This window comes from Bos grunniens, chromosome 23, assembly GCF_055505025.1.
Source record: "Bos grunniens cultivar Pamir isolate PY7600 chromosome 23, Bosgru_T2T1.0, whole genome shotgun sequence".
Lineage (NCBI taxonomy): Eukaryota > Metazoa > Chordata > Mammalia > Artiodactyla > Bovidae > Bos > Bos grunniens.
In genome coordinates this window covers 41270756-41285668 of record NC_141187.1, presented here as the reverse complement: position 1 = coordinate 41285668, position 14913 = coordinate 41270756, and the positions used below count along the sequence as shown (strand labels likewise).

The 14913-nt window shown below is 44.1% G+C and overlaps 1 protein-coding gene across 20 annotated transcripts in view; it reads right to left on the bottom strand.

Annotated features, from left to right (window-relative positions):
• Positions 1-14913, bottom strand: part of KIF13A (kinesin family member 13A) — a 202926-nt gene that overhangs the window by 57853 nt on the left and 130160 nt on the right. For all 20 annotated transcript variants that reach the window (XM_086370150.1, XM_086370142.1, XM_086370148.1 and 17 more), the window contains 4 exons: positions 6790-6901; positions 6195-6407; positions 3630-3740; positions 1104-1238 (listed from right to left, as the gene is read on the bottom strand). In XM_086370150.1, the coding sequence (XP_086226276.1) occupies positions 1104-1238; positions 3630-3740; positions 6195-6407; positions 6790-6901 (571 nt within the window). The remainder of the gene's footprint in view (positions 1-1103; positions 1239-3629; positions 3741-6194; positions 6408-6789; positions 6902-14913) is intronic.

Genomic DNA, 14913 nt, shown 5'->3' with positions numbered 1-14913 from the left:
AGTTGCTAATACTAAATTACAGAGTATTCATGCCTGTGGGTTATACAGTGTACATGTTAGCATGATTCTTAAGTACTTCAAAACTCAGACATGTGAGGACTGTGATTCCTGCTGGTTGAGCCCAGTGTGCAGCCCCTTTGCCTGTTCTGTTGCTCTAAAAGTCATGCAGTCTCTGTGACAATAAAAAGACTTCCCTGTTCAACAGAGAAAGCGCAGTGCATGGTCTTTCAAAATCAAGAATTCAGAAACAATCCCTTACCGCTTCATCCTTTCCTAAATGAACAGATCTTAAGTCTGTGAGCGGACTCTCAGTAAGTCAGGGGCTATTTATGTCATATTTGTTTCTGGAAAAAGTAGAATAACAAGGATTCTAGAAGACTGAGGCTCCTTTCTTCACTTCAAGTTTATTCTCCACTGCATTCTGCATATTCACGAGGCAGCTCAGAATCCCTAACGAAGGAGTTTGACAACCGCTGCAGTGACTGCTGCAGTATGGTCAGTGACATGACCTTGAGGCCACAGGGCCAAACCCCAAAGCACACACCCATCTCCACACCTGAGGGTGATCATGGGACCAAGAGTTACTTCCTAAGGACGCAGGTTTAGAAGGGATGGATATGGAAGAATCCTAGGGAAAAACCCTAGCTGTGTAATTTCCCATCATAGTCCGCTTTAGGCTTGTGCTGACCTCAAGATCCCCTTAGGATTACTCAGACGCATAATGGTGACTCTCCAGAGCTTCTCAGAATCCTGTCGCCATAGCCAGAGATCACCCTGACACCCCTGGTGGCTCCCCCTGCCCCTCTGAAATCAGCCCAGCTAGGCAGCCCCAGTATAATATTGGTTGGTCCAGAAGTTTGTCGGGGGTCTTTCCATAACATCTTATGGAAAAGATGTTTGGCCAACCCAAACTTTTTGGCTGACACAATACAAAACAGCTAGTTCTCGCTCAGTGGTAACTCGACTGAACTACCATTCCTCTTACTTTTAATGAGAGCTAAGCTGGATACAAAAAGCAAGATCATGGGGACAGGTACCCAGACCCAAGTGGGATCGTACACGAAGGAATCAGGATGGCAGCTATCTGCTCATATACTTCTTACCTTTAAATAATAAACCAGAAGTTCGTTGAGAGCAGGGTCTGCGTTTAGGTTGACCAAGTAGCACTTGTCATCTCCCACTTTGATACCAGAAGTCTCCAGGGAGATCCCCATGCTTTCAAGTTGCCGCTGCCTCTCCTGTGCAGAGACACACAAAAGCAGGAAAGCTCTGTGTGTTGCTCGAGTCAGGAGATGTACCAATGGAAAGTCACTATTTCTGGGGACAACGCCAGTGAAACGACACATTCTACTCAGCTCAACCAAGTTTCTGAGCGTCTAAGACATGTGACATCTTGTGTCAGTGTCATAGGAGCACCAAGGGTAAACCAGGTACCGGCCTGCCCTTAAGGGGCTTCCAGTCCAGTGGAGGGGATGAGACCACAGGGCTAGAGATGAAAGAGGAGAGCCCCGAGCCTCTGAAGAGGAACACTGTGCTGCGGGACTTCAAAGGACGGAGATTGTGATGGGTTAAGAGTCCAGGAAAGGCTTCAGGAAGAGAATACATTTGAGATGGTTCTTGAGGCACAAGAAGAATTTCAAGAGGAAGAAACAGGGGAGTTGCAAGGTAAGGGCAGAGGGAAGTACGGTGAGGACTCAGGATGTGGTGGATGAACGCAGGTGTCAAGAACCCCTAGTCCAAGGACCCCACGTATAACACAGGGAGCGCTGCTCAATGTTATGGGCAGTCTGGAGAGGAGGGGAGTTGGGGGAAAATGGATACGTGTATAAGTATGGCTGAGTTGCTCTGCTGTGCACCCGAAACTGTCACAACATTGTTAATCGGCTAGACTTCAATGTAAAATAAAAAGTTAAAAAAAGAAAAGAATCCCTAGTCAATGTGGGAAAGTAGTGGGAGATGGGGCTGGAAGAGCAGGCCTCTCCTTTTTGCAGAGGGCCTTGAATTCATTCGGGCTTCCCTGGTGGCTCAGAGGTTAAAGCGTCTGCCTCTAATCCGGGAGACCTGGGTTCGATCCCTGGGTCAGGAAGATCCCCTGGAGAAGGCAATGGCAACCCACCCCAGTATTCTTGCCTGGAGAATCCCATGGACGGAGGAGCCTGGTGGGCTACAATCCATGGGGTCACAAAGAGTCGGACACCACTGAACGACTTAACTTTCACTTTCACTTTGAATTCATTCAAGTTATTCATGAAATGTTTTTTGTGTTAGGTACTAACCTAGGGCTGGGAATACAAGAGCAAACAAAACATAGTTACTTCTTTCACCAAAAATTATATTCTAGTGGAAGGACACAGACCATAACAAAATAGACAGGTAAAATACAGAATTTCCTAAGGTGATATGTGCTATGAAGAAAAATAAAGCCAAGTAGGAGTTACAGAAAGTTAGGTGTGTGCTTGTGATATCTAAAAAAACATATAAGCAGAAGGCTGGCCCAGGTTCCAGTTACTGATTTCCAGCTACCTGATTGGGATGGTTCAATACTTACAAGTGGTCAGTGAGATGAAAATGTCATGAAATGCACAGTGTAGAATTCACATCTCACGCATACAGACACTCACACATGTGTGCATGCTCAGTCCTTGCTTTTTATCTCAAATAAATTTCATAACAGCATTTTCTAATGAGCCAAAGAATCAAACACATTGAAAAGCCTATGATGTGCTGCTGCTGCTAAGTCACTTCAGTTGTGTCCGACTCTGTGTGACCCCATAGACGGCAGCCCACCAGGCTCCCCCATCCCTGGGATTCTCCAGGCAAGAACACTGGAGTGGGTTGCCATTTCCCTCTCCAATGCATGAAAGTGAAAAGTGAAAGTGAAGTCGCTCAGTCGTGTCCGACTCTTCACAACCCCATGGACTGCAGCCCACCAGGCTCCTCCATCCATGGGATTTTCCAGGCAAGAGTACTATTATAAATTCTCTGCCAATGCTTTGCCAGGTGATCTGAAATCACAGATTTTTGTTTAAAATGTGAAAAGCAGGACACATTAAAGATGATTCCTATACCATGCCTGCACAAATTTTGAACTCTCTTCTAGCAAACACAGGGACCAAGTAGTAATTGATACAAGACAATGAAGTCAGTGTCTAAAAATGGATTTTTGTAGGCTCTAGTTCAGTAGAAAAAGCTCCTTAAGGCTTTTTTTTTTTTTTTTTTTCCTGGCTGTCTTTTTTTTTTTCTGGCTGTCTCGGGTCTTAGTTACAGCGTGCAGGATTTTCAATTGCAGCACGCAGGGTCTAGTTCCCTGACCAGGAATTGAATCCGTGTTCCTGCATTGGGAGCACAGAGTCTTACTCAACGGACCACTAGTGAAATCCCCTTAGGATTCTTTGAGGATGACAAGTCGTTTTACAGAAAAGATGGCAAATGAAGAAGAATCACTGTAGCACAGGGAACGATACTCGATATCCTGTGTGATAAGCCATAATGGAAAAAAAAATTTTTTTAAAGAATGTCTATATGTGTATAACTGAGTCACTTTGCTATATGGCACAACACTCTATGTCAACTGTACTTCCAAAAAAAAAAAAAAATCACGGTATTTTAGGCCCGGGTTATTAAGCTACCTGTGCAATTTCTTCTGTTTTCCTGAGCTTCTCTTCCCAAGTCACTGTTAGCTCTTTTATCAGCTTTTCAGACTCTTCCAGCTTCTCTTTCAGTTCAGGGGCCTTCATAGCCTTTAAAATGAAAGCAGAGATATCTGATTTTCTCATTTGTTCCACCATTATGTACAAGACAATCCCTTATTTTCCTTCTTAAGAGGTTATCAACTGTCTGTTGGAAGCAATTAAGCCACACACTGTCAGGGGGGGTTTTAGATCTTTATTAATCAAATGATGTGAAAGAATAAATGGCTGCTCTTCTTAAAGCCAGAAAAAAGGAATTCCAGTGCCCTGAATTAAAGTGATATAAATCGTCCCAGAGTAATTTTATCCATCATACTTAAATTTCACATTTAAAGACCTCAAAGATGCTAAAGTTCACCTTCAAAATAGCAAAGTATGAGAACAAATTACTTGACTAGATTTGTTTTTCAATAAAACAAAGACCAACACACATCACTAATAAACACATCCCAGTTATATTAACCTACCAGCAAAGGTAGAGACTCTTCTCAACCATTTTAAAATTTGAGTCTGGGCCATTTGAACTACTTTTCTTACTGATGGTAATAAACTTAGCATGCTTATTACTCACTTGGAAATAGGACATCTGGTTAAAAAGGCAGTAATTTCCCTCTGAGTTTGCTCAGTGAGAATAATTAAGAGGTCTAAATATAGACATGCAGCTTAAGAAATCTCAGGGGGCCTTTCCTTGGCCCCCATATGTTTTTATGACACTCTGTAGTAACATGAAACATGAGGCTCTGCAAAGGATAACCCTACAAACAAGAAAGATGGCAGAACTCGGACTGGAAGCTGAAGTGGCAATGATGTGGGTCTGGCTGAGGATGTTGTTAACTGTGTCTCACTGTGTTAACAGAACCTGAGAGTGATATTCAGTGCTGGGTCCAAGGGGACACACATGAAAATTCTATGTGAAGTCTAAGCATCAAAGAATTGATGCTTTTGAACTGTGGTGCTGGAGAAGACTCTTGAGAGTCCCTTGGACAGCAGGGAGATCAAATCAGTCAATCCTAAAGGAAATCAACCCGAATATTCACTGGAAGGACTCATGCTGAAGCTGAAGCTCCAGTACTTTGGCCACTTGATGCAAAGAGCCAACTCATTAGAAAAGATCCTGATGCTGGGGAAAGATTGAAGGCAGGAGGAGCCAGGGACAACAAAGGATGAGATGGTTGGATGGCATCACTGACTCAATGGATGTGAGTTTAAGCAAACTCCAGGAGATAGTGAAGGACAGGGAAGCCTGGCATGCCACAGTCCATGGAGTTGCAAAGAGTCAAACACGACTGAGCTATGACGTGAACCTGCTGTGGTTCCTCTGGTCTACCCCTTTGGCCAGGCACTGTTCTGGCTACCAGGCCTGGATTACAGGGTCACAGCAGAAATGCAGATTCAGAGACAGTAGGGAGGACAGAGATGATCCACCTACAGACAAACTCCAGAGTCATCACGCTCCTCCGAGGAACGACTCTCATCACAGTTTATCAGCATTTTAATTTTCCAAGTGTTCTACCACCCTGCTTGGCATCAATGAAAAACAAATTAAGCTTGAGGCTCTCAGTGATGATTAGAATGATAATAAAAAAGAGCACCATTTATTGAGCACTTCCCATGGGCAACCCATTGTGCTAAGTGCTTTCCAGTATCGCTGTTGTACTAGGGATAAACACAATTAATAAAACATGCTTCCTGCACTTGAGGAACCGGTGGCCCAGAAGAGGAGAAAGACATGTAAGCAAACAGTTACAATGCAGCTCCATGATCAGCAGTAGGTAGAATCTTCAGGTCCCTAGCTCTGACCTCCCTTTGTTTGTGGGGTCAGAAGACAGCAGTAGGAAGGAAGGTGAACTCAGAAGCCTGGGGTACACACCCGAGTCCTGGCAGGCAGAAGCATGTAACCGAAGTTGAGGCACTTGGCCCCCATCTAGTGCAGTGAGACAGTGCCTCCCCTGGCAACAGCTATTGGGAAGTGGGTATGATTATGAAGTCTGGGTAAAGCCAAGGAAAGATGGTAACAATGTAAATGTGATTTGGTTCCCTGTCAGGAGCTGATACAAATGAACCAAATACAAAATGAATTACTCCTAATGCTAATTATTCTTGACTACCTTGTCTGCCCGACTTAATAACGAGATGATACAGAGCTAACCTCTCTGAAAATGGCAAGGCCACGTGGAAGTTGTCATCTACAATGTTAATCAAAGCAGCATCTTTGGGTCTTAGGATTTCACACTGGAAGAGTGTGAAGGGCCAACTGACTGCCTGAAACGGTCAGGCAGTGGCAGCAAGTCTCTTAACTGTCTGCTTCCTCGACTGTCAGTGCCTAGGATGCAGCCTTGCATTTCATGTTCGTTGTCCTCCCCATGCTTAGCACGGAGAAGATGCTCATCGGCTCAGCACTGCTGAAGGACATGAGGGGAGCTGAACTGCGAGCGAGCTCATCTTCAACACTCAGATACCAGGAGCCAGGGAGCCGGATCACAGGGAGTGCTGGGCTCACCATACCTCAGCCTGTGAGAGCTGCTCCCTCAGTTTCTCCACCTCTTCCCGCAGTTCCCGGATGACCTTCGCGTTGGGATCCTCATTCACGACGGCATGGTTAACGATCCTTTTGGCCCGATCTGCGTATCTCAGCGTGGAGAGGGTCTCTTCGTAGTTGTCTGCTGCTGGGCTAATGGTGGCGATCATGGAGGTCTGGCTGTTGCCCCCCAGATTGTCCTGCAACATATTTCAAATAGCATCTTAGAAACAGGGCCTGTTCCAGGCACAACGCAAGAGGGAAGCGGCAAATGTGTGCAGATGACCTTCTCTGTGAAGAGAACCTGATGTGGAAACGGGCTTGTATTTCACAAAAAATTTTGTGACAAGAGAACGGTGATCTCTCTCTATTCACATCAAAGCACAATGCCTGTCAAACAGCCTTACAATGGAAAAATGGCAACGGGAACGAGCCTTCGTCCTTGCGTGTTTAGGGATCATAGTAACACTACTGTCAGAAGTTCGCTGTGTTGTCTTTGGTTAGCTTTGCACACATCTCTCAGCTGTCACCACTGAAACAGCCAATTTCTAGTTGGAAAAGAACACGAGAGCAATAAATTACCTTAAGCAGCCAAGTGAGGACTGAGTCGCGATAAGGCACAAATTTGTTTTTACCCTTGCCAGCTGCCTGGTCAGCCAGCGATGAGATAACCAACCCCAAGGTTGTAAGTGATCTGCCAAGAGAAAAAGAAAAAAATTAGTTTTATGGAGAATTTATTTTGTTTATATAATAATCCTTCCAGGTACTAAGTATAAAATTATGCAAAACAGTAAGTCCTTAAAGTTGATCTCATCAAGTCTTCATTCGTGGAGAAGCTGAGAAAATGAAAAACAAAAAGTAACTCCTTTAGTTTAAAAGAATGAATTTAGAATCCCTGTAGAATCTATTTTGTTCAAGAGACAGGAGCTGTGAAACATTTCAGAACCTGGAAACATACATTTAAAAGATTCCTCAAGAGAATTATAATTTACTCTGAATATTATGTTTAAAGTCTCAACCATCTGCTCTTTGAGTCTAACCAGGACTACTCTGGCCTCTGATTTTCTAGGAGTAACCACGTAACTTGTAAAGCATACTTCCATCACAGGTTACAAGGTATATCCTGTTCATCTGCTTAAAGCTGGCAAGCTTTTTTCAATGTGGAGTTACCACAGTTTAACAAAAACAAAGAACCACCCAAACAGAATCCTGGAAGCCTTCCCAGGCCTACTGAGTCACAACCAGTTAAAGGTATCTCCAGGCGATTCACGTGCACATTAAAATTTGAGAAGCGCTGGCTGAACAATACCCAAAGTGATACATACATTCAGCTGCCAGACCTATGAGTCTCAAAATGGTGCTGGGACCAGCAGCATAACATGACCTGAGACCTTGTTAGAAACACACTATCTCCAGACCCATGCAGACTGAGTCAGGAAACTGAGCTTCAACAAACCTTCCAGAAGATTCTAATGCAAGTAGAGTCTGAGAACCACTGGTGTAGGCTAATGAACTTCCCTTGGTGGAAGTGAAAGTGTTAGTCACTCAGTTGTGTCCAACTCTGTGACCCCATGGACTGCAGCCCGCCATGCTCCTCTATCCATGGGCTTCTCCAGGCAAGAATACTGGATCGGGTTGCTGTGCCCTCCTCCAGGGGATCTTCCTGACCCAGGGCTCAAACCCACCTCTCTTATGTCTCCTGCATTGGCAGGCAGGTTCTCTACCACCTGCGCCACCTGGGAACCTCCACTGGTGGTTAATACATATTCTCTGTACTTCGAAAAAAGATTACCATGGAAACAACAGATTGTGGTGTTGAAGAATGAAGGACAGCCTCATATCATAGTTAAGTATTAACTGTTCTTTTAAAAGAAATCAACTGGACTCCAAGTTTAGCAGCCAGAAAAGATCAGTCTCAGGACATCTCTTGGGACTGCTAGGAAGGTAACATGATACCACAAAGACAAAAGGTTTTGTAAATGATGAAAAAATTAAATGCTATTACTTATTTATAAAAACCAGGAAGATCAGCAGGCGACTAGAGGTTAGCAAGTGAACGACAACACAGCTTTCTTCCTAACGTTAACAGTAGATTTCCATTAAATAAGCTGAAGGGAGTAAAACTGTATTTCCCACAAAATAACATTCCCCAAAGGTGAGTCACTGGAGAAGTCACTGAAATACAAAGCAATGCAGAAAATGAGCCAGAAATTTAATAACTAACAGCCGTTACTGCTAAGTGACATAAAGATGTACATCATAATTGACAAATTTAAAAGTTAAACAAATCCACCCCAAGAGAAACAAAAACATATGTCCATACAAAAACTTGCATAAGAATTTCATAGCAGTGATAGTCACAACAGCCAAAAGTGTGGAACCAGCTCAAATGTCCACTGAATAATGAAGGGAAGAATAAAATGCAATATGTCCTTGCAGTGGAGCAGTATTCAGCCGTATGAGAGGAATGACGTTCTGACACGTGCGATAACATGAAGAACCTTGAAAATGTAAGAGAAAGAAGCCAAACAAAAAAAGCCACTGTCCTGGGTTATACAGTGCTCCCCACCATCCAATTCATGTCCAGCAGAGCCTCAGGTGCGTCCTCTTTTGAAAATAAGGTCCTTGCATAGTTATTGGGTTAGCCAGAAAGTTCATTCAATTAGTGACTACGTTGTTAAATAAAGTTCTTGGTGAAAATGTCTTTTACTTTTCTTAAAGCTGAATGAGGAACTTCCCTAGTAGTACAGTGGATGAGAATCTGCCTGCCAATGCAGGGGACATGGGTTCAATCCCTGGTCCAGGAAGGGAGGTCCCCAACCAATGGCTAACAATTTTAAGAAAGAAAAATGTGCATGACCTATATGAAATAGAGGAAAAAAGAGTTCAATATAAGGCAAAAACATGTTTCTGGCTAGATAAAGAATATAGGGCATTTTTCACATTTTGCAACTATTGAAATGGAATTCTCATTTGGAAGCAATCCTTTGGACTATCCTGATTTTTAATACCCAAATGCAGCAGAAATTACTTTAATTCATACCATCCATAAAGAGCTCAGTGACTCAAGAGTCAATATCAGCAACTCTGAGGTTAACAGTGGTCCTACAGCTCTATATAACTGAACAAGTTTATATATAAGCTCTATATAACTATACAAGCCAACAAAGGTCCATCTAGTTAAAGTTGTGATTTTTTCCAGTAGTCATGTATGGATGTGAGAGAAAGGAAGGCAGGAGGCAAAGGGGATGACAGAGGATGAGATAATTGGATGGGATCACCGACTCAATGGACGTGAGTTTGAGCAAACTTTGGCAGTTGATGATGGACAGGGAAGCCTGGCGTGCTACAATCCATGAGGTCGCAAAGAGTCGGACACAACTGAGCAACTGAACTGACAGCTCTATATAACTTGCTCAGTTAGAGAAGCTTATCACTCACAGAGGCCACACTCTTTACCTAATAGTGTGGACATCCTCAAAACAAGAACTTCATCTAAACCTATTATGCTCTCCTTGGAACAAAAAGAAATAAGCTGCAGAGTGAGTGGGACTCAGTGATGACTGAGAGGTCACCAGATCACCAGTGACAAGGGGTCCGTGCCAACACTCCCTACCAAGTCTCACCTAGAAGCAGTGATCTAGGGGCTTCTAGAATCCTAAACACCATTTGAAAGTCCAATGTCTGAAAGTTGGACACCAGGCTTATATATTTTAATGGGAATTTTACTTCCAGGGATCTTAAAATATAACAAAATCACTAATTATGGATCCTGGTAGTCCTGTCGTCTTAACCTGGAGGCAAATGAACAGCTCACAGATATCAGAATGGGTGGGAGTTCCTTGGTCAATTTTAGGGGCTGAAAAGGAATCTTTCTAATTCTAGCAGATCACTGTTCCTTTTCTGAACTTGCTGGAGGTACAGATGGTGTGTGTGTGTGTGTGCTTAATTGCTTCAGTCATATCTGATCCTGTGCTACCCCATGGACTACAGTCCGCCAGGCTCCTCTGTCCATGGGATTCTCCAGGCAAGAATACTGGAGTGGGTTCCCATTCCCTCCCGCAGGGGATCATCCTGACCCAGGGACTGAACCGGCATCTCTTATGTCTCCTGCATTGAGTGGCGGATTCTTTACCACTAGTGCCACCTGGGAAGCCTGGAGATAGTGAGGAAGCTCCTAATCGGTAAATCTCTCACCATAAATTCTTGGCCATGGTGCTGGGGAGGAGAAGGGAGAGGGGCTGGCTGAGAACAAGGAAGACTTAAGCCAGGAGATGACATCTATAAACAACTATCTATAACAAGGGAGAATTCGGGACCAAAAAGAAAGTAAATAAAACTTAGGTGGATCAAAAGCAAAATAAAGTAACTCATTGAAAAAAAATTGTCATATTCCAACTTTTTTTTTTTGCTTTTCTTTTGTCTAGTCAAAGCTATGGTTTTTCCAGTAGTCATGTATGGATGTGAGAGTTGGACTATAAAGAAAGCCGAGTGCTGAAGAACTGATGCTCTTGAACTGTGGTGTTGGAGAAGAGTTTTGAGAGTCCCTTGGACTGCAAGGAGATCCAACCAGTCCATCCTAAAGGAAATCAGTCCTGAATATTCATTGGAAGGACTGATGCTGAAGCTGAAACTCCAGTACTTTAGCCACCTGATGCGAAGAACTGACTCATTGGAAAAGACCCTGATGCTGGGAAAGACTGAAGGCGGGAGAAGAAGGGGATGACAGAGGACGAGATGGTTGAATGGCATCACCGACTCAACGGACAAGAGTTTGAGCAAGCTCCGGAAGCTGGTGATGGACAGGGAAGCCTGGCATGCTGCAGTCCATGGGGTCGCAAAGAGTTGGGCACGACTGAGCGACCAAACTGAACTGATACCTTCCTTAAACCTAGTTCCCTTGAAACTCTAACCATCAGATTCCTTCCCATAGGAGTAGATATGATGTGACGTGAGTTACCTGTATTGTCTAGGATGGATTTCAAATTTATTTTACCATGTTTCCAGTTACTTTTTTCTAAGATCCTAAGTGTAGTACTTATGAAAGTTTATCAGAGCCAGGTGTGTATTTCTCTTTCTATAGATTGTGACCACCTCAGGAGCAGAGATGACTGTGCCTTGCTTAAAACATGCACGCATTCAATATTTGCCAAATTACAGGGAATCTAGAATACACAGAAGAACAGAACATGAACCTCTTTCTACAAAGGACTAATTCAACGATGGTTTTGGTACACACTGTGGCTATTGGCCCAATACTCATTTTCCCTTTTCTCACTTGCTAATGGACACTTGAATATGCTGGGAAGCACACGTCAAGCTAAGAACTCTACAGAGTCCTCTCAGCTTGGAGAAGCCATGAAACACAGTTCTGGCCAATGAGATGCAGAGAGGGAGACATTTGTGGGAGGGGCTTCTAAGCAAGTTATGGTTCTCTGGATAAAAAAGCACATATTCAGCTTATAGAAGCTAGAGGTCCTTCCCCATCTTGTTTGGAACAAAGATGTGGATACGATGCCTAAAATAGTAGAGCTGCCTTGGGGTCAGGAGAACCACATGAACACACACTAAGGTTAGTACAGCTGTGTGCCTGATGGCATTTCTCAGGTGCTGGACCAACCTCTGGACTTCTTTTTAAGTAAGAAGGATGAACTTGTCACTTGGTTGTCACTGGAGTGGTTTCAGTTGCCTGCTGCTGCTAAGTCGCTTCAGTCATGTCCGATTCTGTGCAACCCCATAGATGGCAGCCTACCAGGCTCCTCTGTCCCTGGGATTCTCCAGGCAAGAATACTGGAGTGGGTTGCCATTTCCTTCTCCAATGCGTGAAAAATGAAGTCACTCAGTCATCTCCAACTCTTAGCGACCCCATGGACTGTAGCCCACCAGGCTCCTCTGTCCCTGGGATTCTCCAGGCAAGAGTACTGGAGTGGGGTGCCATTTCCTTCTCCTTCTGTTGCTGACAGCAGAAGGCAATCCTTGGCTTTTACAGAATCAGTTGAAAGGTGATCAAGTTAGTGGCACTGAGTTTAGCACTCCTCCCCAAAAAGTACCCCCTCCTTACGGGAAAGGAGAAATGCAAAATGTGGCAAATTATAGGGAAAGGACAGCACCGCCATATGACAGGACAGGAAAGAAAACAGTGATATCTACAGTATAGGCCTCACTTCCACTCACCGCTGTTATCCAGTGACTGATTAAATCATTAAATCCAATGTTCACCCAATGAGTGTCATTCCCAGTCTCATTTCCATTCCAATGATTGTGCTATAATTCAAAAGCCTGTCCTAACATTTCCAAAAACAGGTTCTTTTGTACATCTGTTCTGGACACATTAAAATGTTATACCTAGAATTCTGACATCAAGTAAAATCAAGAATGAGAGAGTTATATGAGATTCATTGCAGGTTCTCAGAGCGTTTAGCACTGGGAATCTCCAAAGGAAGATTTGTTGTTGTTTTTTAAATATTTAAAAAAATTATTTATTTATTTATTTACTTTTGGCTGTGCTGGGTCTTCACTGCTGGTCGGGCTCTTCTCTAGTTTCGGAGAGTGGGAGCTACCCTCTAACTGTGGCATGTGGGCTTCTCATTACCGCGGCTTCTCCTGTTGTGGAGTACGGGCTCCAGGGAGGGTGGGCTCAGTAGCTGTGGCTCACTCAAGAGCTTAGTTGCCCCACAGCATATGGGATCTTCTAAGACAAAGGAGCAAACTCATGTCTCCTGCATCGGCAGGCAGATTCTTTACCACAGAGCCACCAGGGAAGCCCTGAAATATTTTTTAATTTATTTGGCCATGCTGAGTCTTAACTGTGGCATGTGGGATCTTCAGTTGCAGCATGTGGGATCTAGTTCCCTGACCAGGGGTCGAACCCGTGCCCCCCACATTGGGAACATAGAGTATTAGCCACTGGACCACCAGGGAAGTCCCTCTGAAGGAAGGTTTTATGAGTAATCTTTCTCCAAATTATTTATCTAGGGGTCATTTTCTCCCTAGAGCCACCTGAGGAACTAGTATTTCACAAGAATTCTTTGAGAGAGCCTAAAGGGACAATGGCACATTGCCCCAAAGATGTGGCTGCTACCTTCCCAGGAGCAGATTTTTGCTGTGTCGTTTATGGGTCTCTTTGTGTTAAGATATGTGGATATCTTTCTTCACATACGGGGACCATTCAAGGTACAAGTGGTAAATTAACAAGTACCACCACCTGCCCTTGAATAATGGACAGAAGGCAGGCCACTTTTACTCTTCCGAGATACAAGCTCATGTCGAGTTATGCAGACAAAACCCACTGACATGAGGCTTCCGAGAAGAAATCAACAAGCGTCGTGGAGGGTACTCAAGAAGAAAAAAAGGAGGACGGGGTCACATGAAACATTAGAAATACTGTACTTAAAATTTATGACAATATAAATTATAAGACAGAATCCTAGGGATAACATATATTAATATCCCTCGAACAAGTATTCAGTAGAACCCATTTTTTAGAAATGTCTGGTATATACTCTATTAACCGCAGTAACTGAAATAGAAAAAAGGCTGGGAAAGATACTCATTAGATGAATACTATTGGCATTTAAAGGTTGGCTGTTGCTGGGGATAAAACAGAACCGTCTTTGGTGACATCCCTTGGGGTATGAGAGTGTCCCATGATATAAGTGAATTCTCAGAGAAGCTGAACCAGCCAGGCTCCAGCAGCAGGGAAAGACGTCGTCCTTCCACCCTCAGTAGAAGGGCGAACAGCAGACGGAGTCCCAGGTGTGTCCTCTGCGAAGACGGTCTCCAGACGACCCCTCCTCCCCAGCCCTGAACAGGCCACGGTGGAGCAGCCACACAGTGCCTTGGCGCTCCACGTGAAGGAATAACGTGCGCTGTTAAGCTCTTAAGAGCTTAAGGAGAGATGGAGCTCTTAAATCCACAGCCCATTAAGCAGACACTAATGTCTGTGTGAAGTCCCCGCCAGGTCTGCTTCAGAGGATTATTTGTGTTTCATCCAAAGAAACCCCAATAGGCGGCCGAGAGAAATCTCAGGAAACATGTCAGAGTGCCTTCATTTTAGCCCTCCACTGGGCACTGACGTTAAGGCTTACAAAGCCATTTGTGGAACTAATGGGCAGCAGTTTTGATAAATGATTTCTTTTCGTTACTAGGACACACTTACAGAGTCCTATGGGTAGGCCTGTTCTAAGTGGGCGACAAGTCGTCACTAATTGAATCCCCACAACAGCCCTACTCAGAGTGTTTCCTCATCCACATTTTACAGGTGAGGAAACTGAGGCACAAAAGGGTCACACCCTTAGTTTCTGTAACTAAGAAACTCCCGTGTCTCCTCTGGGAAGCCTCCCAAATCTTCCAGCTGTGTTGTCATTCATGACCCCACCACACCTTGTGTGTAAGTTTTATGCACTTAATGTATTAATATCACTCCCTCCTCCTCCTCCACTCCGCCACCAAAGATCTCCTTCCCCACCGGACCTTGAACTTCCCGAGGCCAGGGTCTCATCTTAGTCACCCCTTTCTTCTTATCCTCAAACAGTGTTTGACACTTATTTGCTAGACGGAGCAAAACAGTACAGGTCCATTTATCTCTTATCTGATAGCCTTAGGGCCACGTTTGTTTCGAAATTCAGAATGTTTTTGGATTTTAGGAAGTTCAGTGCATACACTTTTACATATGACCACCAGGGGGATCTGGGACAGCAGCCCACA